The 26560-nt window shown below is 51.7% G+C and overlaps 1 protein-coding gene and 1 long non-coding RNA gene across 27 annotated transcripts in view; one reads left to right on the top strand and one right to left on the bottom strand.

The window, feature by feature from the left end:
• Nucleotides 1–26560, top strand: part of MYO18A (myosin XVIIIA) — a 96494-nt gene that overhangs the window by 12418 nt on the left and 57516 nt on the right. For 2 of the 26 annotated variants that reach the window (XM_082442747.1, XM_082442746.1), the window contains exon 1: nt 22279–22374. The exons of 22 other annotated variants lie outside the window; for them this stretch is intronic. Coding sequence is in view for 1 of the 4 variants with exons in the window: in XM_082442756.1 (XP_082298882.1) it covers nt 22369–22374 (6 nt within the window). In the remaining 3 variants the exon portion in view is untranslated. Of the gene's footprint in view, nt 1–22278; nt 22375–26560 lie in introns of those variants that run through there. 2 more of the 26 variants (XM_082442756.1, XM_082442748.1) reach the window with 1 other exon arrangement.
• Nucleotides 6–26560, bottom strand: LOC309650896. Its single transcript, XR_014257802.1, has 3 exons — nt 23124–26560; nt 22169–22256; nt 6–11154 (listed from the first exon to the last, which is right to left on the bottom strand). It is a non-coding gene; the product is annotated as an uncharacterized lncRNA (long non-coding RNA).

Raw genomic sequence — 26560 nt, 5'->3', positions numbered from 1 at the left:
AACTGGGGATGTTGGCATCTCCTGCGACTATACCTGGGTGGATGATGGGGGTACCCAAGAGCTACCGTCAGAGCCTAGCGAGTGTGTGACTGGTGAAGCCGTGCCACTCCTTGGGCTCCGGGACAACTTACCTGGCCTGTGGGGAGGAGTGACCTCAGAAGGTGTGATACACAGCGATACAAGCTTTATGATACCCTGGTGGGCTAATATGTCCTGAGCCCTCAATTGGGGCATGGGGGCTAACATGTGCCACTTCCAGATATGAGAGACACTCTGGGCTACTACTAGTCCAGACTGGTATCTGGACTAAAATATAGGATTTCCATTATTTAGATATTGGAGGTGAAAAAAGATAAATTATTTTAAATCAGGGCTCACATTTGGTAGCTCCTGGGGAGATGACCTCAGGCCTCCTTTTACCCCTGAGTGACTGAGGAGCTGAATACCAGGTAAGGTTGCAGAGATAATCAGTGGCCAGATCATGGAAGACCTTGTAAATAATGGTAGGAGTTCAGATTTTATCCCAGTGACCATTGTAGGGTGTTCAGCAGGGAGTGACTGGATCTGATTTATAAAGATCACTCGGGCTCCAAGAGTCTTTATTATCTCTTGGAAGAAGAAAAAGCACGGCCCTGGAAAGGCAAAAGGGATCAAGCCTACAGAGATAGTATGACCTGACTATCCCTGAGATCCCAGCTCTTATCCTGCCCACACAAAACAGCAGTGGAAAGGGGTGACATAGGAGCAGAAGAGATTGAGATTAGGTGTATGAGCAGGTCTCTAAGGGGATGGAGATCTCTAACCCCAGGGGACTTTTGATAGGGTGGCTACATATCAGTTTGGAATGTTCTGCCTAGAGACAGTCCAGGAGGGACGAGTTGGCCTCTAGCCATCCCTTTCTCCTGGCTGTGGGTTTTAGGATGGTTCGGATCTGGTCCCTGCAGCCTGACCACTGCATAGCCTGGCCAGGGCTTTTCAGCACTAAGTGACCGGCCAGATGTGTCAAAGTCAGAAGTGGGAGGAAATGCTAAGGAAGCAAGCAGAGTCCTGGTCCTAGCTTTCTCCTGGGGAGGGGAAGTGGAAGCTCAGATAGCTGTTCAGCCTGGCAGCATCTCGGGCCAGGGGGGCCTGGGAGCGGCAGGGTTAGGCTCTGGCAGGAAGCACTGGAGTTGGGTTCCCGACCTTCCTTTACCCTGGGGCTGGTGGAGTCAGGCAGCTTTGCTAGTCAGGAAAGGGTAGTGAGTGGAAGAGGGCCTGTCGTGGAATCCGGGGGAGGACCTGGACTCATTTATTCCGGAAACACACATCAGGCACCTACTATGTGTTAGCCATCAGGCTAGACTGAACTCAGGGAACTGCAACTTAGAGGGAGTATTCTTTATTTCAGAACCAAAAATCATACCATGTTGCCATGTCTGTCTGCTTTCTACCAGGCTAACACTGCTTTTAACAGATGGAACTGTCTTCTTCTTAAAGAATGAATCTCCCCTGGGGGATTGTTGCCAGCTCCCTGTTGAACCACAGCACAGGCCTCTGTGGGGCCCTGGGCCTGGCATCTCAGATGCTGTTTAGTTTTGTCTTTATAGCACAGGGATCAGCCTGGTATCTCATATTTCCCAGCCACTCTCCCTTCCCAGCTAGCTGCTGCTACCTCATCCCTGGGGAAGTGGATGGCTTAGCTTTGGAGGCCCTGGTGGATTCCACATTACAGCAGGTATCCCTGAAATGCTGGCTTGTTCTCGTCCCTGTGGGGCAAACCCAGCTGGTGCCCAGAGGACGTCTTCGTCCACCTGAGGGATCGGGCAGGGGACGTAGTAGAAAGCCCCGTCCTCATGAGTCTCCTAGAGTCCTCCGACAGGTTAAGAGAAGCCCTGTATCTTTTCCCACCTGCGTAGGTGGTGGGGACTCAGGCTACAGCAGAGGGGAGTGGAGTGAGCCCAGCATTCCAGCTTCCTGGGACAGACCCCGGAGCTGGTGTGGGAGTGCTGCAGCCTCTTCTGCGGCTCTCATCCTCTATCTCCTCCTCTTCCTCCCACTCCTACTCCTGCTCCTTTTCTTGGCAGCAGTTCTAATCCCAGTTCCATGCCAAGAAAAGAGTCTTCCCGCCTCCTCCAGGCTGCTGGGTGGGGTACCCTGACAACTCCAGCCCCACGGGTACAGCTCCTGGCGGCCACCCTGCCCATCAGGCCATCCATCAACTGTGTCCACACGTTGCCTGTCCCCAGGGAGCTCTGAGGGAGCTGGCTAGCCATCTGTTCTCTTTCCGCACACAGATGGGGGCCAGGCCCCATGGCTTTTTCCATGGCCTCTTCAGAAGGCCCCAGGGAGAGACAGCCCCTTGGGTTTCCTTCTCACATGGTGTGTGTCCACAATGCTTGGCTCACACCTTCTTCATGTATCCCTGTAGCTGCTAGACAGGGTTCCACTGGGAGCAGGGGTGAGCTACGGTAGTAAGATGGACTTGGGGCCTGATAGGAACCACTCAGCTGGCCTGAGAGAAGCAACTCTTCTGCGTCTTTTCTTCCGCTCACCTATCTATTAAACAAACATTTGTTGAGCACTTTCTGTGTGCTAGGTCCTGGGGTCCAGCGGTGAGCAGCACATAACCCCAGCCCCAAGGAACTCATAGTGTGGTGGGAGGGATGGTCAAGTGGCAGACAAGGACAATGCCATTTGAGAAGCTCAGTGACAGGGGCCAGGACACGGCCCTAGGGAGCACAGAAGAGGGACTTTTAGTACAGCCTTGGGAATGAGTCAGGGAGGACTGACATCTGGGTAGGAGATGAGTGTCAGGGAGGCAAGAGGAGGAAGAGGAAGCCTGTAAGACACATGTCAAGGTCTAGAGGTTGGAGAGAATGACACATCTGGGGAATAAGACTGGGGGATAGTGTGGGGACATTATTGAGAGAAGCAGCAGGAGACGCAAGCAAGCAGGGGCAGGTCATGAAGGCCCTTGTGAGTCACGCTAGGGAATGTGAACTTTAACCCAAGGGCAATGAAGCAATTTAATTAGGGAGGGATGGGAACAGGTTTTCGAAAATCTCTCTGACTGCTTATGGAGAATGCTTTCAGGTGTAGCAAGGATAGCTGTGGGGAGAATAGTGAGGGAGCTGTTGTAATCTCAGTAGGATGGATGGAGGCCTGAACTTGGGTAGAAGCAGTGGAGGTGGAGAGATGTATCAGACGGGAGCAACTGAGGTAGGCTCTGTTGTCTTCTTTTTTTTTTTTTTTTTAATTTTTATTTATTTATTTATTATTTTTGGCTGTGTTGGGTCTTCGTTTCTGTGCGAGGGCTTTCTCTAGTTGCGGCGAGTGGGGGCCACTCTTCATCGCGGTGCGCGGGCCTCTCACTGTCGCGGCCTCTCTTGTTGCGGAGCACAGGCTCCAGACGCGCAGGCTCAGTAGTTGTGGCTCACGGACCCAGTTGCTCCACAGCATGTGGGATCTTCCCAGACCAGGGCTCGAACCCGTGTCCCCTGCATTGGCAGGCAGATTCTCAACCACTGCGCCACCAGGGAAGCCCCGACTGTTGTCTTTTTTATTTCAGTTTTTTTTAAATTAAAATATAGTTGATTTACAATGTTGTGTTACTTTCTGGTGTACAGCAAAGTGATTCAGATTTATATATGTATATAAAATATATATTTTTTTCAGATTCTTTTCCATTATAGTTCATTACAAGATATTGAATATAGTTCCTTGTCCTATATAGTAGGACCTTGTTGTTTATCTGTTTTATATATAGTAGTTTGTATCTGCTAATCCCAAACTCCTCATTTATCCTTCTCCCTCCCTTTCTCCTTTGGTAACCATAAGTTTGTTTTCTATGTCTGTGAATCTATTTCTGTTCTTTTTTAAAGATTAATTAATTAATTAATTAATTATTATTATTATTATTTTTTTTTGGCTGTGTTGGGTCTTTGTTGCTGCGCACGGGCTTTCTCTAGTTGCGGCGAGCGGGGGCTACTCTTCGTTGCGGTGCGCCGGCTTCTCACTGAGGTGGCTTCTCTTTTGGAGCATGGGCTCTAGGCGCACGGGCTTCAGTAGTTGTGGCACATGGGCTCTGTAGTTGTGGCTCACGGGCTCTACAGCACAGGCTCAGTAGTTGTTGTACACGGCTTAGTTGCTCCGCGGCATGTGGGATCTTCCCGGACCAGGGCTCGAACCCGTGTCCCCTGCATTGGCAGATTCTTAACCACTGTGCCACCAGGGAAGTCCCAGTTTCTGTTCTGTAAATAAGTTCATTTGTATCATTTTTTTATATTCCACATATAAGTGATAGCATAGGATATTTGTCTTTCTCTGACTTACTTCACTTAGTATGATAATCTCTGGGTCCATCCATGTTGCTGCAAATGGCATTATTTCATTCTTTTTTATGGCTGAGTAATATTCCATTGTGTATATATACCACATCTTCTTTATCCATTCATCTGTCCGGGTCCTGGCTATTGCAAATAGTGCTGCTATGAACATTGGGGTGCATTGTAGTCTTGTTGATTGGTTGGTGTGGGAGAAGGAAGAGAAGAGGGGTCAAGCGTGACTGCCAGGTTTAGGAGAAGATGCTACATTCTTTCCTTGGCTCCTCAGGGAAAATGTTCTAGGGACATCTGTTTTGGGATCAATTACCCTTAAGTTTTCTAAAGGCAAAGAGTTCCTTGAGTTGGCGAGATTGAGGCAGGTGTTGGTAACGATGAGGACCTTAAAACCCCAGTTGGTTCAGAATTCCTTCCTCCAGGTCCATGAGTCTGAGTGGGAAAGTCAATAACCATTAAGAAGGGGTAGAAGCCTGGCCGGGACTAGGACCTGGGAGAGGGGAGAGAGGTCCCTTCTGTTTGTATCCTCAGTGGGCCCTTCACGGGGGACAAATGTGTTGTCTGGGAATGTAAGATGTTTCTGCTGAGCTCAGAAAAGCCCAGCTGGCTAAACCCTGGCCGATGTGGTTGTCCCTCTGCCACCAAGAGCCAGAGGAGCTGGCCTGCATGGGAGCCGTACCTAGAAAGCACTGCTCCCCTGAGCTTCTGAGGATGTGGTGGGAGGGGAGAGATGGGGGTTTAAAGGAAGGCCTACCACTCCCTCCCAGTCAAGGCTAGTTTCCTGAGCTGTCAGGCATTTGCCCGAGATCCGTGGTACACTTTCTTCTGTTGGACCTTGGGGTTTGTACTCAAAGGCTATAGGGGGCTTCCCTGGTGGCGCAGTGGTTAAGAATCCACCTGCCAATTCAGGGGACATGGTTTCGAGCCCTGGTCCGGGAAGATGCCACATGCCGCGGAGCAACTAAGCCCATGCGCCACGACTACTGAGCCTGCACTCTAGAGCCTGCGAGCCACAACTACTGAAGCCCGCACACCTAGAGCCTGTGCTCCGCAACAAGAGAAGCCCCCACTGGACGCAACTAGAGAAAGGCTGTGCCTAGCAACAAAGACCCAACTCAGCCGTAAATAAATAAATAGATAAATAAACAAACAAACAAAGGCTATAGGGCTGTCAGGTTCCTTAAGAGGTCGTCGTGTCCATCTAAACCACATCCACACTCCAGAATTGGGAAGAGAGCATGTTATAGTGTAAAGAGCGTAGACTTTGGAGTCAGAAAGACCTGTGTTTGAGTTTTACTAAAATTACCAAACTTTGTGAGCCTCAGTTTACTCACTCCCTTAAACACTGAATGAAGTGTGCTTAAGAACCGGCACTGTACCAGGCACAGGGGGATTAAATAAATAAAATATAATCTTTCCTTGAGGAAGCATAGACCTAAGTGAAGAAATGCAACCAAGCACCATAACTGCTATCACAGAGGTCTGCACAGCTATGCAATGGGGTGAGAAGGAGGAAGTGGCCAGTTGTGCTAGGGAGAAAAGGGGTGGCCATTAGGAGAGGCCTCTGAGGCGAAGTGACCCGTGACCTCTATAAACCGGCTCTATTCTATCCTCCCAGAATTGAGAGGACTAAATCAGAGAAGGATGCACACCCAACTAACTACAGTTTTCTCTCAGAAAGAGAATAAGATTGGAGCTCAAGGGAGACTTGTTTTTTATTCTGTATACCATGCTTTGTGGGCCTTTATTTAAGATAAACATGTTTGTGTATTAGCTGATGTCACTTATATAAACTTTAGCCAGTAGTAAATGCTTAGGAAGATTAGTACCCTTTCCTCTGCCCAGTCTCTAATGCCATCCAAGAAAGGTAATTTTGCAGCCTCTTTAATTAATCCGTCCTAGTGCTCTCCCATTCTTGCCCCTGGTGAGGTTTTCTTTCCAACGGGACGCCTAACGCTTTTGTCCAAACTCTTTCTCTGTAGCTCTGTCAAAAACAGCCAGCTGGCGGGAAAGATGGGACGCTGGATGCTCTCTTTCTTTTTCCAGCTTTTTTTCAGGGTTGCCTGCATCTGGGAGAAGGCAGGGGCCCCCTTGCTGCAGTGGAAGGCCCTAGTCCCCTGGGCGGAAACGGTATGAGCCTCACCAACCTTGTCCCCAGGGTCCCTGGGTGCTGTCAGGAGTGGGGCCTGCAAGATTCCAAGGGGAGACTTGAAATTGTGCTGCTTCCAGGCCTTGCCAGGCCAGCTTCTGGGCAGTGGGCTTCCCACTGGCTTCTGGTGGTGGAGAAGTTGGGTACTGCCTGAGTTCAGGGTTCTAGAATTCTCTGTTCCTAATGTTACTCCAGGAATTTTTTACTTCATTTTGCGCCAAAGCTTCTGGCACCTCTGGCATCAGAGTCTCACCATGTGAGAGCCCTGGTTTGGGGGCTCAGAGTGGAACCCAAACTATGTCGTTTTGGTAATGAGAGGCGGGTGGGTAGGTGTCAAGGGTGTGAGAACTGGTGGGTGAAAGGTCTTTGGGAGCATTTTGGGGGGTTGTCTGTCCTGGATTAGTGGGGTACATGGGACCAGCAGGATAGTGTGGTAGACTAGGTCACTTCTATTCTGCTAGGTCTCCCTTTTGTCTTCAGAGGACCATTCTGCTTTTTTCCCAGTGAGATGCTAGATGAACTACAGTCCCAGAGTGCCCTGGCCACCCAGCCCGTGGGTGGTGGGCACAGTGCCCAGGCCACACTGGACTGGGTGTGGGTACATGTCATGGTCATCGGTTGTTTGTGCAGGCACAGCTTGGAGTCCTGGTGCAGGGCAGAGCCTTGATTGAGGTAGCCTGCTCCGGCCCCTTCCAGCCCTGGCCAGAACTCCTCTGGCCCATCCTGACTCTCCCTGGCCACCTTGTCCTCCTCTCCCTTCTAATCTCTCTTATTTACATTGAAGTGGTTCTGGAAAATACCAGATATGCAAACACCCAGACTGGGGGTGGGTGAGGAGTGGGGTGAAGGGGGGCGTGTGTGGCGGGTGGGAACACAAGTATTTTAAAAATGCTGCAAATCTCTACAGCATTTCCCAGAAACCACAAGCACGCGTTCTGCCTGCCAGCAGGGCTCCCGCCACCCCGCTACACTAAGCTGCTGGATTCTCCTCACTGGAGCCTGGGGTGGAGAGCAGCATCGTGGGGCGGGGTCCGGTGACCAGTTGGGGTGAGGGCTCCCCCGCTGCCTGGGCAGGCTGCCTGGCGCCTCCTTTGTCCGTCCGGGCAGCGGGTACGGATGTGCCCCAGGCATCTGCAGCACTGTGGGCGCCCACCGTGCCAGACAGGCACTGCCAAGGAGTGGAGTCTTCGTGGCCCCCCACCTCTTGCTGTGCAGTTTGGGGGGGGCCCAGCCAACCCTAGAGTCCCGCGTGGTGCTTGGCAGCAGCTTCCGTTCTGTGAAATACAGGGGACAGTGTCAGCAAAGCTTATTTTTTCAGTTGTTGGCTCTAGTTTGGTTGGGAAACTATTTCCTTAGGCCTGGGTCACCACTCTGGCTCCCTTAATCTCCCGCCATATGTTCTTCAGAATCAGGGCATGGCTTTCTGCCCCGGCCTGGCTCAGCCCGGCCACTTTGCACAAACTCTGGGGCAGGGAAGAACGTGGGCGTTTGCCCAGTGTTCTGTATGCACCCAGTACAGTGCGTAGCGTGTACGTGTTCCCTAAGTGGTATTTAATTGATCTGGTAAAGATTCAGCCAAACAGAAATGCCTTGAGGGAAGGGCATGAAAAATAGGAGCAAGAACAAAGATCATGGCTAGCGTTCACTCTGCTTTCATTAGACACTGTTCTAGATGTTTCACACATATTAACTCATTAAATTTTCCCAGCAGCCCTTTGAAGTAGGTATTATAATAATCTCTGTTTGGCAGATGAGGAAACTGGTTTACAGAGAGGTTAAGGTTAAGTTGCCTACGGTTTCACGGTTATTAAGTGACTGGTCAGGATTTGAACTCAAGGTATCAGCTTCCTGCCCTTCACTATGGATAGGAGAGATAGGTATCTATATATCCATATAGATAGCTATATAGGGCAGGGGAAGGCAGTCTCTGGATATCCTTATACGTCCACTGCCCAGCCCAGGCCTGGGCCTTCTGGTTCCCGCTGCCCTGTCACTAGAAGCCTCTTCTCCAGAAGGAAAGGGGAAGCAGCAGTGACTGGCCCCTCACGCTCTGTGGATGGCATTCTGCAGAAGGGTGTGACTGTTGCTCTCAGTCTCTCCAGAGGATTAGCCAGAGGAAGTGAGCCCAAGTGGCAGCAGGCGGGATGTAATCTCGTGGGAGCTGGGAGAGGTACTGGAAAGGCGGCTGAGGGAAGCCGCAGGAAGACAAGTGGCATCTGTCTTGTCAGCCTTCGGGTGTGGTCCCCCGAGGTGGGGGAGGGTTGTGCTTTTGCCCCTCGTCCATCTCCCCTGCTAGATCCTGGAGGCCAGGCACGTTGCCCCCTCACCTTTTTGGCCCTTACTGACATGCTGGTACTGACCTCTGTAGCATTTGGGTAGCAAGATCCCCGGAATGTCCCCTCTGACCAAGAACATGTCCTCTTCTGTTGTACAGGGGTGAATGTGTTCTCTCCTAGTGGGCACTGTGGGACGAGGGTGAGGAGCACGGCCTGGCAGAGTGCCTGGCAGGTGGTGGGTGTGCAACGCAGAGTTCTCACTGGCTTCTACCATCAAGTCTCTGCTGTTCCTTTAGTCTGTCATGCTTTTCCCTGCCCACTCTCATGTCCTCATACATACGGGCCCCGGTTTGAATATCGTTTCCTGAGGGAAGCCTTCCCTGGTCCTCTCAGACCATGTCAGGTCTGCACCTCCTCCTTCTCCTTTATAGCTTTCATCAAGACTGTAATTAATTCGTTATCTTCTTATTTCTGCCGTACTGGAGCACCTGAGAGCAGTGGATATTTGTTGAAGGAAAGAAGATGGTTCTCTAGTCAGGAACTGGTTTCCCATTCTCTCTGTCCGGGTTCCCTTGTTTAGCTCAGTTTGGGTTCCTAGAACCCTCCCCACTGACTGTCCTTGGTGACTTGTCTGCAGTGTGTTAGGACTTTGTTTCTTGTGTGCCTGGACCCTCGGCATCCCTCACACGAGTGGAGGGGAGATGGGCTCTAGACAGCCAGGAGCAGGGGCCTGGGGAGGAGGGTCCTTGGGACAGCCTGCCAAAGAAGGCACCAGGCATGGGTGAGAAGCAGATTCAGGGTCACATGGGGTCACACAGTGTCCGGCCCAGGGGACCTTGGAGGAATGTGCCTGTCTTACTGGCTGCAGGTCTCTGAGGGGGTAGAATGTGGCCTGACAGGGCTCAGGGCACCTTCTTTCCTTCTGCTTTCCCTGGGCTGCCTGTGTGCTGGAATGTCGGCAGGCTGGGAATTTTCACAGCAAGGATTTTTCCCAGTCAGAGCGACAGATTCCAGCTGGAGCCTGGGGACAGCTCCTGCAGGGGCAGGGGCTGCCGGAGAGGGCGGGGGCAGATGTGGGGCAGCCCCAGCTGCTCTGCTCTTGGGGCCTGGACTCGGTTCCCATCCTCTCTGGGAAATGCAAACATCTGTCTCCCCATTGGGCCAGGCCAGGGGGAGCCTGGGCTTCTGGAGCTGTGGGGCTCAGGAGAGGCAGTGGGAGGCCTTGGGGACCAGAGACTCAACCTCAGTGAGGCGAGAACGTGGCTGGCCGTATCCCACAGGGCCTCACTTCCTCCAGATGGTAAGTGCGTCAGGAAGGGGTGCTGTCTCGAATTCCATCCTCAGGTGGGGCTGTGCCTGCCAGACCCAGGTTCTCGGGCCTGTAGGGGCCACCCAGCCTTGGCAGGAGGTAGCATCGCTGAGTTTGTCACCTGTATCCGTCCTCCACTCTGTGGGCCACACAGCACCTCCAGGGCCTGGTTCCCTCTCTTAGTGACCTTTCCAGCCCCTGTGCCCTCTGCCCTCTGAGCTCCATTCTGCTGGCTCCTCCCTCCAATTCCCATTTCTGCAAGGAGCTGACTCACTTCCTCCCTCCCTGCCCAGCTTCTCTCACTGCCGGGCCCTAGGACAAGCGGGTACCCACAGGGAGGGAGGTTTCTCACAGGGCACTTTCTGGGCTCCCTTCTCTGGCAGCAGGACTGTGAGGTTGCCCCGGCTCTGGGCAGAAGAGGGCTGCAGGTGGGGTGGGCTGGGGAGGGGCGTGGCTCTGGGCTGCAGGGACCAGGTGCCAGTGTCCCCCAAGCCTTGGCACACTCGAGGCAGGATGTCAGGAAACCTTGAGGAGCACCTGCTCCCTGTCACCCTGTGGGCTTGGTTCTGTGGAAGAGAAAGGCTGAAGATGTCATCACTGTGATCTGGGAGCCTGTGCTTTCTCTAGAACAGAAGACATCTGCGAAAAGATAGATCTCAGCCCGGAGTGGCGTGGGCTGGAGGCCAAGCGGTGACGGCACTGTCAGGCAGCATGAGACGGTCATGACTCTGTGACACCCAGTTTCATGCCCAGCGCCATCCCATCAAGGGGAAAGTGTCTGGAGAGTCCGGTGGAGCCTTCCGGGGACAAGGCGAGGGGAGGGGTCTGATACAATGTCCTTGTTCCCGCTGGCGGCCTGCATCCTGTCCCTGCCCACCCCCAGGTCCCTCATCCGTGGGCTGGTTTGGTTGTGGAGCCACCTGCAGAAGCACCGGCTTCAGAGCAGTGAAAGGTTTCCTCCCTGGGTGGGCTGGCATCTTCTGTCTCACCTGGAGCGGTCCAGGCTGTGAGAGCCTGTGTGCCTGGCACTTCAGGCACAGGGGACCCAGCCTGTGCTGGGCCTGGCACAGCCTTGCATCCTCCTCTGCAGGCGGCCTAGGTTACCTAAAGGACACAGGCACAGGGTAAGTCTGAGGCCCCACTCACTTGGCCATGCATCAAGATCAATAGAGGCGAGAAGGAAACTGGGCGCACCGCCTGAGAAACCTGGGGGTACGGCTGTGGGCTGTCTGCCTGGAATCAAGTGGCCAGCAAAATCCTTATTCCCCTTAGGACTTGGCTTTGCCTGGAGGAGCCCCCATTTCTCTGGCAGCCTGCAGTGATCCTGATTCTGGCTTCAGGATTTCTGGACAATGACAGGAGTCTTTTGTTTAGATGAGGTTGGGGGCGGCAGGTGGGAATGAGGCCTAGGCTTGGAGAAGGTGAGGGGTACCAGCCTGAACACCTTGCTTGGTAAAAGGCCCTCACCTTCCGTCGTGGGAGGTGAACCACCCTGCCTAGTCACACGGATGCCTGTCTGCATTCCTCTCCCAGGGCTTCTTTATTGTTTCCTGCCCCCACCCATCATTTCTTGGCCCTGACCTGGGGAGAAGAACCAGGCTCTGTGACGGGACACCCAGCTTGGAAATGGCTTGGCACACGTACACACACACACACCCACAGCAGAATTTAGTCTGCGTTGTCCTTTTCACCCAGACCCTTCCAAAGCATTTCTGCCATCAGCTTCCAGCCCTTCTAACCAGCCCTCACCTTCTCTGTGCAGAGGAAGGCTGGCCACAAACCAGAGGACTTGGTTTCTGGGGCAGAAGAAGGCACAGCTTTCCTGTTTTTTATCGGGACCCTGGGTTCCCCACCCAGCCCCTGTGTCTTCCTTAGATCACTGGTTTTTTTGTGGGTTTTTTTGGGGGCCGTGCCATGCAGCATGTGGAACTTCCCCGACCAGGGATCAAATCCGTGCCCCCTGCATTGGAAGCGCGGAGTCTTGACCACTGGACCACCAGGGAAGTCCAGACTGCTGGTTCTGAGGTCTCTCTCTGTGCCTCTGAAAGAGGAGCCCCTGCTATAAAGAGTCCCCCATCTTCCCTCCCCACCCATTCTCTTCAAAATCCCCAAACTGCAGCTCTTATTGTTGCTGTAGAACCAGATGCTTGGCAAATATGAAGTTGGATGGGAAGGCTGGTTTTGGCTGTACGAACTACTTTCAGCTCATTTGGGGGAGGAGAAGGAAGAGGAAGCCAGCATAGGCAGAAGGGCCCCCAAATCGGGAGCTGTGTATGATTGTGTATGTGTTGTTGATCCACTGGTATGTACTGGGCATGGCACAGACTCTGGAGCCGGACTGCCTGGGTTTGAATCCTGGCTCTGCTGCTGCCTTGCTGGGTGACCGTGGGCAGGTTGATTTCTCTGTGCCTCATTTTCCTCATCTGTAAAATAAGAATACTAGTACTTTCCTTGTGAGGCTGTTTTGAGGATTAATGAATCAACACATGTAAATCACTTAGAATAGTGTTACTGTCATCATCACTGATCTGTCTCTGATGGCTGAGAGGCACTTGGTGCCTGGGAGCTTGATGGGTCATCTGCCCACAGGAATGCCACAGCCTGTTAACGACTCAGCTCAGCTCATGGAGGGTGGGGTGGGCTTTACTCTTCTCCTTAGGATGGTGCTTTTGCCCAAAGCGCCTTCCAGGTGGAGATAGGGAAATAAGGCCCAGACTGGTCCCCGAGCTTACTCAGGGCCACATGGTAGCCTCAGAGTGGGATTGCTTTGCCCTGGACATCCAGTCGAATCTGTTTGATGCCAGTTTTCAAAACTGTGCTACTTTGCCTGTGATTTCCTTCAGTCAAATTCTTGGCTGATACCAATACCTTTTGATAACCAGACTTCTTTCCTATTTGTTTTCCAGTTGAGCAAACGAACTCTTTTTTGTGGTCTCTTTACAACTTACTGTGTTTCCTCGCACCTGTGTTGCCTCTGACAGCCCATGTGGATTAGGGGTAAGCAAGAATCGAGGCACAGAACAGAGAGGCAGCCCTGACCTGCCACTTCCCGGGTCTGTTCTCTGCTCCCTCCCTCACACATATGAGCTTGCCCAGACACTCCCACCTTGGATTTTCTAGCTACTGTATCAAAACCTGTCAAATTAAGTGCCGGTGGTAGAATGTGATAGCAGTTGGATCCGTGCCCTGGTCCCTCCTTCCTCCCGGAGGAGCTTGATTGAGCCTCTCTAGCAAGGTGAGCATGCCCCAGAGTCCTTTCTCCACCACGTCCTCCTTCCCCTCTTCCTCATTTTGCTTTATCCATCTGGCATCACAGGGAGGTGTCCGGTTATGGTCCCCACTACCCTGTGGCAGAACTCCTAACATTCTGTTCAGTACAAGGCTTCATTGCCTTATTTGCTCTTCAAAGTTCAGGGTTCTGCTGGCGCTTCTCTTTCTGGGAGCACTAACATCAGATGAGTCCAGCAGCGGGTGATGTGGGGAAGCCCTCAGGCCACTACATTCCAGATGTCTTACCCATGCATGGTCCAGAGACTCTGCAGAAACAAGGAATGATTGTGTGCACTGAGGGGCTTTCTCCCAGGCCTGGGATGCCTTGGGGTGGGGGCTGGCTTCCATTCAGCCTTGCCTTTTCAGCCCTTCTGCATCTGGCTTCTGCTTCCAGGCTGGGGGTTACAGTGTGGCTACCGTCCCCTCCCCCACTTCTTTCTGAGGCCTGGGGGTCAAGGCACGGCACATGGGGACAGGAGTCTAAGCAGACTCTGGGGCAGGGGTGGGAGAGAGCAGCAGGTGGTCAGGGACAACACCCGAAGGAGTCTTTGGCAAGGATGACAAGGACAAGCTGAAAGGGGGATCCTCTGGACCAGACCTGTCCAGTAGAAAGTTCTTCAAAGTGATACATGTTCGATAGTCTGTGCTTTCCAACTTGGTAGCCATTAGCCACACGTGGCTATTAAGTACTTGAAATGTGGCCAGTGGGACTGAGGAACTGAATTTTCAATTTTATTTCATTTTTAATTTAATCAGAAGCATTCCCTTGTTTCAATTTAAATAGCCACACTTAGCTAGTGGCTACTGTATTGAACAGTGCAGCTCTAGACAGCTCATTGAGAAAGAAATGGTGGGGTGCTCTTGAACCTTGTCTCGTCTTGCCGTCCCCCTGGTGAGGCTGGGAGGGTGGTGTTTTCTCTTCCTCTCAGGAAGGAAGGCTTGTCCTCTCGGGCAATTTCTACACTTCACCAACTCAGGAATCCTGATGCCCCAGGGCCAACGGGTCCCTGGCCGTGTGCCACCACTACTGGGGCAGTGCTTCCCCACCTCGCCAGGCATGTTTTCTGCCCAGCCTGGTAATGCACAGGTGCTCACATGCCCCAGTGGATTTGGCCAGGGCTGTTAATGCGGAGGTGGGGGGTTGGTAGGAAAAGTGGAAGCTTTTGCTTCTTCCTTCCTGCTTCTATGGAGATTGGGTCTGTGCTTTATTTTGACTTCAAAGAGTGCTAGAAACAAGCCCAACAGGGGCCTCCAGAGGTGAACACACAGATCCTCAAACATTTATTGAATATCCAGTGTTTGGAGGACACTGAGGCTTATCTAAAGGAGTGTCTCTGACTTTGAGAATAAATAGCACAGCCTCGAACTCACACCCCGGGAGGCTGTACTGATATTTTATTTAAATTGGTGTGGCTGACCCTTAAACTGGGTTTCCTTTTTTTATCCTCTGGAAACAGAGAAGAGTTGTCGTTTATGTGAAAAAGAGAAGAACAATTCTTCATTATGCTTATTCTCTCCTGTCTGCCAGAGGGGGTGGGGATGGGAATATCACGCGTGGTGCATTTAGTAGACTCAGAAGTGCCCCAAGTCTTGGTGGGATTTGGGGCAGGAGGGTGGAGGATGTTGGAAAGCCATCCTCAAGGTTGGCCCTTGGCTTTGGGCCTTGTGGGAGCTTGGCAAGCAGAGGCAGTTTGGAAGTCCCCAGGGGCCATGAGGAAATCCCCAGCAGCTGAGAGTCCTCAGGGAGCAGCAGGCCTACTGGAGCCACCAGTCAGGTGGTCCGTCCCCGCAGGCAGCCGGGACCTGACTTCGAGGGGATGGTCTCCTGGTCTTCTCAGAGAGGACAAGCCCAGACTTCCCTGCTTGGGCTCTGTGCCCACGAGATGGTGTGGTGTCAACAGGCTCTGAGCAAACCTTTGGGTGTGCCAAGGCAGGGGCTGGGGGAGCCCAAAGCCTCAGTGACCACCTCTGGGGCAGTGATCTGGGGCTGGCCACTCCGAGTCCACTGACCCTCCTGGATTGCTTGTCCCAGACCTCTCCCCACCACACAGGCTCACGGCATCCCTGGAGTCTTCTGTTTACTCATGCAGTCATCCATTCATCCATTTTATTCCATCGATAAGCATTTACTGAGTGCCTGCTATACATAGGGACTGTTTTGGCCTGTGGGGATGGAGCAGTGATGAAAGCAAAGTCTGCGCTGAGCTTATCTTTGCCTCTTCTGGACATATCCCTCCAGGGTAAAGGGAGAGGCCATCTTGCCGCTTCTGCCCCCTCAGCCTCCAGCTCCCAGGGGGCGCCTCTTGGGGGCGGGACCGGGAGGGCGACCCCAAGGAGGTGCAATCCCGCGGCCTGGGCGCCGGCTGGCCCTTGAGAAGGGGGCGGCCGCCCTCTGCCGGGCTCTAGTGGCACTACAGGGCGGGTGCACACCGGGCCTCCAGGCGCATGTGCCAGCCGGGCCCCGCCCCCGACTCCGCCCCTGCGCTGGCGGCGGGGCCGTTGGGGCCAGGAAGCGTAGGCCTCAGGGGTTGGGGGCGGGGCCGGGGGCTGACTCGGCCGCAACGCAGCGAGGCAGCTCCTGGGCAGGGATGTCTGGGTCCATCCCTGCGCGTACATCTTTGGTCTCGGAGGGTTTCCTCTCAGACCTCCTTCCCCTCCCTGCGGCCACCCCTAGGCTTCAAGAGGGTCTGTTCCCTTCCTTTGGGATCCACTGGTTATTGATGCCCAGTAAAATTTCAGAAAAAAACCTTGGTATCTCAAAGGGTACCATTCACTGTCTACTGACACACTTACACTGTTATTTTATAGGAGAGAAGACATTTCTTACACACCAAAAAAAAAAAAAAAAAAGTAATAAAGGATAATCATTGCCAACAGAGGGAACGCACAGGTGCTGAGAAACCTTTGAACTGACCATCCCGAAGAATGCATCTGTCTGGTGGTGGGGAGTCTCCAGGAAGCATAAATGCTCCAGGCTCTCCCCAGCCCTGAGAGCATAGTGCTGGAAACAAGACTTCCCCCAACTTCCTTAAATAAAGAGTTCTATTAGTGACACTTTATACATTGCAAATTAGTCATAACACAAGCACTACATAATTAGTATCCATTTATGGAGACAGTGTTTATAGCCCACCCCCCCCCCCTTTTCTTTTAAGAGTTTTGATTTAAAGGGGAACTAGAAAGACAAATGGGGTCAGAGGAGTATTCTTTCATTAAAATGCTAATTAGAACCTCAGTCTCAATGTTTTACAAACTACCTCCCTCTAAACCAGCCTCAAGAAGTTCACAGTCTAGTGGTAAGGGGATGAAACAAACAAAAAACAAAAAACCCCAAAACAGGCATTGTGCTTCCCCACAGTGTTCACCGTGAGGTATTACACATCATCATTAGTTGCAAGAGTAAACGACTTACTCCTCAGAGCCTCCTGTCTAGCCTGCTCCCAGCTCTGCTTAACCACTTTGCCTGACCCAGTGCCCGAAACAGAGCCAAGGCCCTTTCACTCACCCAGCACTACCAACGTGGGAGAGCAGAGTAGTTGAAGTTGTTACTCAATCTGGATATCCCTTTGTTCCCCATTCTTTTCTGCCTGGCTAATTGCACATGTACCTTTCAGATCAGTTAGTTAAATCCAATGGATATTTATTGAACACCTACTATGTGCCTGGTTCTGGGGAGTAGGATGGTATCTAAAGGAAGTAGGAAATCGTCCCTGTTCTCCAGGGGGAGAAGGCTTAAGCACATGACACAAATAGATTACCATCAAAACATCAGTTTAGTCATGGCATATACTCATTAAACTTCAATAAATTCAATTACAGTTCCCCTCCCCCACAATCCGAAAGTAGAGCGTTCCTATGAAACCTTTTGGAAGCTGAAATGGCGTAAAGTAAAGAAGCAATGACCTTAAGGCACATTTTGCTAATGGATGCATTTTTAAAAATCGAGATAAAGCACACATACAGATTCACTTCAAAGCTATGACGGTTTGATGCTGAGATGCTGAGTGTAGTTCCTGGGGAAGGAGCTTGGCAGTGCTACCCGGCCTGTGTTCTGCCTCTATAACGCTTGCTGCAAAACAAACACTGGACACTATTTTTGTTCTTAGCATTTTTTTGTAAAAGCGAAAATCCTCTTCAGATTTCTTTTGCTTATCGGAAACAGGTACTAATGTATGCCTTTCGTAAAAGCCAAGTGGCATAAAACAAACCTTCAAAAAATGGAGGATACCTGTATGTGGTTGTGTAGGAAACTATATATTACTGTAGTCTGAAATTGTAACCATTGTATTTTGTATACTTTTACTCAATGCTGTACATGACTGTATACATTATGCTTTCAGATATATAGAATGGTATATACAAACCCATGTGTACTATACTTTGTGAGCAAGTTTAGGGATTTTTAAGAGTAATTTTGACTATATTCTATTTCTGCCTTACCTGCTGACTTTAGAATCTAATCCCACATGGTATGTGACTCCCCTGTATGTAATAGAGCACCGTGTTGAGTATACTCAAGAACCACCATGCATATGTGCTGATGTTTAGGTATAGACAGTGAACACTGTGGGTTTTTTTTTTTTTAATTTTTATTTATTATTTATTTATTATGTTTATTTTTGGCTGTGTTGGGTCTTCGTTTCTGTGTGAGGGCTTTCTCCAGTTGCGGCGAGTGGGGGCCACTCTTCATCGCGGTGCGCGGGCCTCTCACTATTGCGGCCTCTCTTGTTGCGGAGCAGAGGCTCCAGACACTCAGGCTCAGTAGTTGTGGCTCACGGGCCCAGTTGCTCCACGGCATGTGGGATCTTCCCAGACCAGGGCTCGAACCCGTGTCCCCTGCATTGGCAGGCAGATTCTCAACCACTGCGCCACCAGGGAAGCCCCAACACTGTGGTTTTTAATAATAATTTAATCACTACTGACAATTTGCTAGGCCTAATGCTAGGTGCTTTCCATGTACTTCTTTTTTTTTTAATAAATTTATTTATTTTATTTATTTATTTTTGGTTGTGTTGGGTCTTCGTTGCTGCACTTGGGCTTTCTCTAGTTGCGGCGAGTGGGGGCTACTGTTCGTTGCGGTGCGCGGGCTTCTTATTGCAGTGTCTCTCTTGCCGCCGAGCACAGGCTTTAGGCACCCAGGCTCAGTAGTTGTGGCTCTCAGGCTTTAGAATGCAGGCTCAGTAGTTGTGGCACACGGGCTTAGTTGCTCCGTGGCATGTGGGATCTTCCTGGACCAGGGCTCGAACCCGTGTCCCCTGCATTGGTGGGTGGATTCTTAACCACTGTGCCACCAGGGAAGTCCCACTATTTTTTTTTTTTTTTTTTTTAATTCTCACGACAACCCTATAAGGTAAGTGTACTATTATAAGGCAAAAAGTGGAAAGTCTAAAAAATCGAGTAACTTTCCCTTAGGTCAGACTGCAAGAAAGAGGCCGAGCTGGGATTCAGACTTTGCACTCTGTTACCACGCAGGTCTTGGGTTTTGGGAAAGGCTTCATGAAGGAGGTGGAACTCAAGATGGACTTTGAGAAATGGGGAAGGTGGAGGGGCTGGTGGAGAAGCTTTCATAAGTAAAGGCTCTGTGGGAGATGAGGGCAGGGAGCCGTGGGATGATCTACCTGAGAGAGTGAGAGCCTGGAGTGCTGGGGAGAGGGCGAGGGTGAGAGGAAGTTGAGGGTGAAGTGCTGAGGAGGGCCCAGATTGTGGCTGTCCTTAGAGGGAGGCTGAGGTGCCTGGAGGTGGTCCGGCTGCCCTTGGGAGTGACCGCGTGGCCCCCAGAGCCATAGGGCAGGCTTAAGGACCAGGTCCTGAGACAGCACTGAGCTTTGAGCAGCAGAGGGACTAATGGTGATTATGTGTGAAGCTGAGTGGGTTGCCAGGGCCCCAGTTTCCCCCTCTGAATGAAGAGGTTTCCCTTTTCACTAAGGGAAGTGAAACTGCCCTGAGATGGTCTCCGTCAGTAACACCAAGCATCTCAGAGACAGAATGGACAGGATCTAGTCATCTGAGTAGAAACTCGGAACGGACGGGCCCACGGTTACTACTAGTAAGTCAGACAAGACTGTGCGGATGAAGTGACACTCGGTCACCCAGAAGTCATCTTCCAGGGCACTGCCGAATGGCAGGTGAGCCTCAAAGGCCCTCAAGCAGCCAATGTAGAGAACACTGAGTCTGCGTGTGAAAACCCAGGCCTTTCACTCACAGGAGAGGCTGTGTGTTCGCTGACATCCCATTTGTTCTGCTCTGGACTCTTCTATCAGGCTTGGTTATCTGGCTTTACAGCCTTTGGCAGAAACAGCATATTAGAAGGAGGTGAGACTGCTCAAGACAGGCATGCTGACAGGCAGAGTGACAGCCGATGGTCTGGCAGGGGTAGGGGACAAAAGAACTAAACCGCAGATACACAGACACAAAGGGCGTCTGGCCTTCCTAACATGGGGGTAGCCCGAGGCTTCAGGTTGGCTGCGGTGCCGAGACGGGGCTGGTGCCCTTGGAGAGTGGTTTGGGGTGTTGGTGGGGCAGAAGCCAGGTGGTAAGTCAGGAGCTCAGAGTTTAAGATGTTAGAGATGAGTTCAGAGTATTTTACCAAAGAAAGTTAGAGAGTCTATAAAATGTTTGTTATTTTTATGATTGGAAATAGTAATAGAATTCAGAAACCTACTTAAAATAGAAAGTATTTTGTCCCTTAAAGGGGGTAGGCTTCAGTCACCTGAAAATTTTGCTTGTGGTGCCTCTCCCCCACCCCAATGATCACAGATAGATAATAATTGTTAAAACTTATTGAAAACATATGGGCTGGACCCTGTTCTTAGGGCTTTGCAAGTACTAATTCATTTAATCCCTACAATAACCCTATGTAGTAGGCACTATTATTTCCCCCATTTTATAGGTGAAGAAATGGAAGCACAGAGTTAAGTCGTGTAGTTTACTGCATGGAAGAGCCACTATTGAATCAGGCAGTCTGGCTCTGGAGGCCTCACTAACTTAACCACAGTACAGTGTGAATAATTCCTTTAAAGCAGTGGTGGTTCTCAGAATCACCCAGAGAGGGCTGGTAAAAACATAAATGCTGGGTTTCTGATTCAGTAGGTCTGGGGTGGGGCCCTAGAATTTATATTTCTAACAAGTTCCTAGGTGATGCTGGTCCTGCTGGTCTGGAGACCACATTTTGAAAACCAAAGCCCTTTCACTGGCTGAGACTTCACCAATTTCATGCTAAGAGAGTCAGTGCAGCATAATCCTCATTTTGCAGATGAGGGCAATCTAAGTCACCTGCCCGTGGTCACACAGCTAAGTCATTCATTCCTTCATTCACTGACTCTCTCATTGATATAACAAATGGGCACCTCTGCACTAGGCCTTATGTTGACCTTCCAGTCAAGCAGCTCTCGGCTGTGGCTGTATGTAAGAATCACGGGGGGAGCTTTTAAAATTCCCAGTGCCCGAGCCGCCCTCCCAGACCAATTAAATCAGAAACTAGGGGGAAGAGGTGGGATCCAGGCATCAGTATTTTTAAAGTCCCACCGGGGATTTCAGTGTGCCACTGAGGCAAGTGGCACCACTGTGTCAAGAAAGCACTGGAGGTACGAAGACCTGTGACATGGCACGTGCCCCCGAAGGGCCAGACCATCTCCCCGGGAAGACACACCACTCCCTAGAAAGCAGAATCACGAGCCCAGCGTCCTAACGGCTTGTACAGCGAGTGGCAGGTAGGAGCCGGAGCTGGGCTTCGGTCCTCTTGGGCAGTGCTTAGCAACCTCTTCGCAGAGAAAGTAATACTGTTTACAGGACCCACTGGGCTCACAGGACCGGCCAGGGTGACAGGCCTGGGGTCTCCAGACACCCTGTTGGGCACTGGTTAGGAGACAGCTCTGCTCTGGCTTCTCAGCACCCCCGCCCTCCCCTCCCCCTCCCCCTCCCCCACCCTTTTCTTTCTGGAGAGGAAGAGGGAGGCAACGACTGTTTCCTTTTTTGCTGCAGAGCTGACAGCTTCTGAGACAGCTTCAAAAGACCTGTCTTTTGGCTCCTTCCCACCTGCGCCCAGCTCCCATTTCAGCCTCACTGGTGTCCCCAGCCCTGGTCTGGGCACCCTGTGGTTCTAACTGAAGAGCCAGGCCAGGTTTCTCTTCGTGAGGAACGCTGGCCTCTCACTGGCAGCCCTCGCTCATCCGCCAGACACCCAAGATTTCCTCTCTGCAGGGCCGAGGCCCACCCACCACGCCCCACCTACCCCACCCTCCTCCGTGCCTGCGCAGTCACTGGCTGTGTGTGGGAGAGGGATGTCTACGCAGAGCGTGCAGTTGATCCTATGCACGTCCCCGGTGTATTTATTACAGGGAGGCGGCCACAGTGGGCCTCAGACTGATCGTGTGGGTCTCTGCTCCTGCTGGACTTTGCAGGATGGCTGTGTTTGCGCACAGTGGGCAGTGGGCCCTGTGTGTTGTATTGGATGTGACGTTAGTGGTTGTCTTGGCCTCTGCCGCAGTAATTAGATGGCTGGGGTGAGCCTATGATTTGTGTGTTCTCAGGAACACTGTGCTGTGATCGAGTGTTCATGCGTGCTGGGGTGTGTGTGTGTGTGTGTGTGTACACGTGAACGCGCATGTGCTTGTCTTGACCCTGGCCTGTGGGGCTGGGGGGCTGCAGGTCTCAAATTCCTCTTCTATTTTTAGGGGCCATATCAGCTCAGCTGTCGGGAGCCTGGGTGTGTGTCAGTCGGAAAGTCTCACCCTCCCCGTTCCTTGCCCCTAACCCTCCAACACTGCCTGCCCCCCACCCCACGTCCTCACTCCAGGAGCCTCCTTCTCCTCTTCCACGCGTGCTGTATCACCCTCTCCTCCCGGCATACCTGGTACCCACAGTCCTCCAGGCCACTCACTCTCTCACTCTCTCCCACTGGCTCTGGCCAGGGTTGGGCAGCTCTGGACGGGAGGGGCCTGGAGAGAGGGAGGGGAACAGGGGCGGGGCTGCTGCCAGTGCTATTTTGAGCTGCTAACGGAGCAGCATCGGAGAGGAGACTCCTTGCTCTGGCCTGCTGCAGGCCAGGCTATGCGGGTGAGTGTCCCTCTGACCCCCCACCCCGGAAATGTCCCAGGCTCCTCATGCTGTTTCCTCATTTAGGAAAGGAGGGGACTTTTTGTTATTTCCCTCAAGGTGGCTGAAGTAGGTGGGGAGGGAGGCGTGAGGCTGCCTTGGTGGGGAGAGAATTATCCATCCCCGCAGCCTCTACCTCTCAGAGGCGAGGGGCAGGGCTTCCTGGGCCTGACTCATGACTTTGGAGGTCTTGTCCCTGCTTTGCGTTGCCAGCGTGGCCCTCCACCCCCTCTTCCCCCGGTGGGCAAGAGAGAGGGGCTTAAGAGGGGTGGCTTTTGGAGTTGTCAGGGATCCCCCTTTCATTGTCCCCGAGAGTGGACTCAGCATGGGCTCCTCCATTTCTGTGGATCGGACACTCGGAAGGGCCACAGATGGCATCTTGGGGAGTAAGTTCCTTAAAAAAGCAAGTGAGGAGAGACACAGCGGCCTCCCAGTCTGTTCCGTTCCCCCACGCCGCCCCTCCCGGCCACCAAGGGTAAGGTTTTCAGTTGTGTCAGCAGTTGGCAGAGAGTATGGGCTGGCCTGGTGCGGAGGTGTATCAGGAGCCTGAGATGTGCCTAGGAGCATTTGTATCTCCCTGTGCCCAAGGACTGCCCCGCTCCAGCCACAAAACTGGCACCAGCGCCGACATGTGTGGGCGGGCTGGGGGTGGGGCCCGAGAGACTTCTCACCCTGAGAGTGGGTGCTTCCTGGTAGAGCTTATAACTTACCCCGCCTTGGGCCTCCAGGTCCCGGCATCAGGTCACAGACTTGGGGCCATGCACGCCGATGGCCAGGCAGTTGGCAAAGTGCCCTGCAGAGGGGCAGTGAGTATCCCCAGAGAAGGGGGTGCCTCCAGCAGGTCTGGCCGTTGGAGGAGGAAGCCCGGGCCTCTGCAACTGCAGTGGCAGCAGGAAGCCATCCCAGCGCACCTGCTTCCTCCAGGCTGGCCTGGCCGACAGTGGCCGCTCGCTTGGCTACTTTCTGTTCCGCCCTGGGTGGGGGGAGGGCTCTCGCTGGAGGCTGGACCAAAGAGGCCAGGGTGTCCCTGCCAAGCTCTTCTCCCCTTTCTCCTCTGGCAGCATGGGCTTTAGGCCAGTCCCTGCAGAGCCCCCCATTCCTCCCAAGCGGCTCTGTATAAAGCTTATTCCAGTCATGGGTGGGTGGAGGGGTAGGCCATCTCTGGAAACCCCAGCTTTCTACCCAAACTGTTGCTCTGGCAGGTGATGTCATGGAAGGACAATGGCACAGGCGAACCAAGGGAGGTGGGGGCAGGGCTTCCTTCCATCCCCTAACATGAGCCTCTGAGGTTCTTGCTGGAGGACAGACCTGGGCATAAGTCCCAATCAGCCACTCGCTGCTATGAGACCTCGGGCAGGTCATTTCTAAGCCTCCTTTTGCTCATTTGTAAAGTAGGAATCATACTAGTATCTACTTCAGAGGGATGTTGTGAGGATTAAAGGAGATAATGCATGTAAAACGTTCAGCACGGTACCTGGCACTTAGTACATGCTCAAGAAAGGCTAACTGTTCTTACTGTTATTTCTTCCCTGCACCTTCATCCTCCTCCATATCCTTAGATTAGTCGGTACTAGGCTAGGACTGGCAGGGAGAGGGTCAAGTGGGAGCTCCCCTCTGTGTTTGAATGGGAAAGGAGAGAGAGGAGGATGCCATGAGAAGCCCGGAGCGTGTGTGCGAGTTGGTAGAGAGAAGAGCTGCCACATTCCCTTGGCCACAGGCAGCAGGATCTTCTCTTCCCTTAGGCAGTCTTTCTCAGGGTGTCCACTGCCCTCGGGGGCTTGCAGTGGGTGGACATCTGGCATGGATGTCTGCGACACATTTGTCCAGGCTGAGCACTCCATGCCTGAGGGGTGCCTGGTGGGTGGAACAATCCCCCTGGGGGCATTTGTGCACCTGTACCCTCCTGTGAGGGGCACAGAGGATGAAAAGTGAAGGGTGGATGGTCCTTGCTCATGATGCAGAGGGTAAAACCCAGCCTGACCCAGCCCCCTGAGCCTTGGAAGCCTTTGGGGCTGAGGGTAGATGGGTCCCTCAGCACATTTCTTGGATTTCTCCTCTTTGAGAACAAATGCTTTTAGTTATTATCTCCTCTGCTTTTTCTTTTTTATTGACTGTTTAGCCATCTTTATAATAGAAATAAATAGTAAGTAACAAATACATAACAAAATAAATACCAAATGTCTCTATTGTGTCTAGTTTGCACAATTTACAACATTGTTACGATCACTGTTTGCTTTCTATTTAGGTGCTAGTTTTTTTTGAATGATGTTCTTTTAGGAGGAGTTTTCCATATGGTTACATTGTCCACATATTTGTTAGTTTAAATGGCAACACAACAGTGTATTGTACTGAAGTAACATAGTTTACCTAACCCCTCCCTAACTCTAGGGAGTTAATTATTTCCAATTTAGGGCTATTATAGACAGTGCATTTTTGTATTGGTCTGTGGAGGTTTTCTTTCTCTTCGTTTCTTTAAGTCAGCTCGTTGCTTATACATTCCTGAAGATGGGACAGCCAGGCCAGAGGATGATGCATTTCATGGCTATTGTTGGCTCCAGGAAGAGCTACTAAGCAATTTCAGAGTGTCCTGCCCTCCCTTCATCCCCATGGCAATTGGGTTTACTATCTACTTATTGTTGTTAAATTTAAAAATTATACCTCCCTTGTTTTCCCCACGTCCCTGGGAATCAGGATCGACAAGTCTTATTCTCCATAGTTTACAGCTGACAGAAGAGACCAGATGGGAATAAGAGGTTTGTACAGAGAACCCCCATTGCAGGACCGTGAGGCAGCAAACATTTATTTAGTGCCCACAGTATGATGAGTAAAACAGAGTCCTGCCTGTGAGGAAATCACAGTCCGGGGAGTGTTGTAGACACACAAACAGCCCCCCAAGATCCATCCTGGGTGTGAATCCCACTGCTGCCACTTACCAGCTGGGGGGCCCGCAGCAAGGTACTCGCCTTCTCGGTTTTCTTACCTAGAAAGTGGGTTTTTGTGAGGATTGGAGGAGGAGACAGCGTAAAGCGCCTACCACTGTGCCAGATACCACAGTGAGTGTTTGGTGAGCATTGGTTTCTCTTCCCTTCCCCGAAGAGAAGAGGCCAGAAGTGCCAGAGAGGGAGGAGGTGGTCAGAGCCTCAGAGAATGGCAGGGTCCTGGTCCCTTTGCAAGTCCAGAAACTCAGTTTGGGCACGTTGAATGCTAGTAAGCTCCACACTGTCAATCCATGCCGTGGTTGGACCCAGACCTCCTGAACCTCAACGCTGACGCAGATCTTAACCAGAGTTGGCTACTAAGGATGACTCAGCCCCTCTGACCCTGCCTAACATAGCAGAAAAGGTGGGCCTCCGAGGGAGCAGCACAGGCTTGCAGTCAGAGCCACTTGGGTTCAAATCCCAGCTCCATCACTTACCAGCTTTGTGACTTAATCTCTTTCTGAGTCTTTCTCCTCATCAGTAAAGTGGAAATAATAATAATTCTCATGTCATGAGGCTGTCATAAGATTTTCATATGAAAATATGCGTTAAATATTTTTACGGGGCCCATCTCATTGTAGGTGTTCCATACTCAGTAATTAATGTTGCTGGAAATGTCTGAACTCTCCAGAGATGGAGCAGGTCAGGGAAGAGAGGCTTTGGCTCCCAAGCACCCTTGCTCCACAGAACCATAAGTTCTCAGATCTGGAGGTGACTGTACCAGAGATATGGCCACCATCTTTGGGACTGTGTTCCTTACCTGTTCTGTATTGGATAAAGATAGGTTATTCCTGATCCTAAGCAAATCTTAGTTAAAATCTAGTGATAAGGAAGAGAGGAGAAAGATCCAGGCAATTTTGCACAGAAGCCACAGAGAGAATTTCCTCCAGGGAAAAACCCACATTTGCGTTCAGAGAAATGCTCATCAGGAACAGCTGATTCAGAGGAACAGGCCCAGGTGTAAATGACCTGGTATCCTTATACCCTGAGGCTGATGGGCTCCTCTCTGTACACACAGGAGAACTGGAGCAGGACATCAAAGAACGAATGAGTTAATTAAACAAACAAACTTAAAGTCTAGCATGAACTGGATAATAGGATTGAAACATCAACAAAGCAAATTTAAAGTAATTCACTGAAAACAAACATTCTCTGTTTTTTCGCTATTA

The sequence above is a fragment of the Balaenoptera physalus genome (assembly GCF_965194825.1).
Source record: "Balaenoptera physalus genome assembly, chromosome: 20".
NCBI lineage: Eukaryota > Metazoa > Chordata > Mammalia > Artiodactyla > Balaenopteridae > Balaenoptera > Balaenoptera physalus.
Note: the sequence above shows the minus strand (reverse complement) of the source record. Positions and strands in the feature narration are given on the sequence as shown.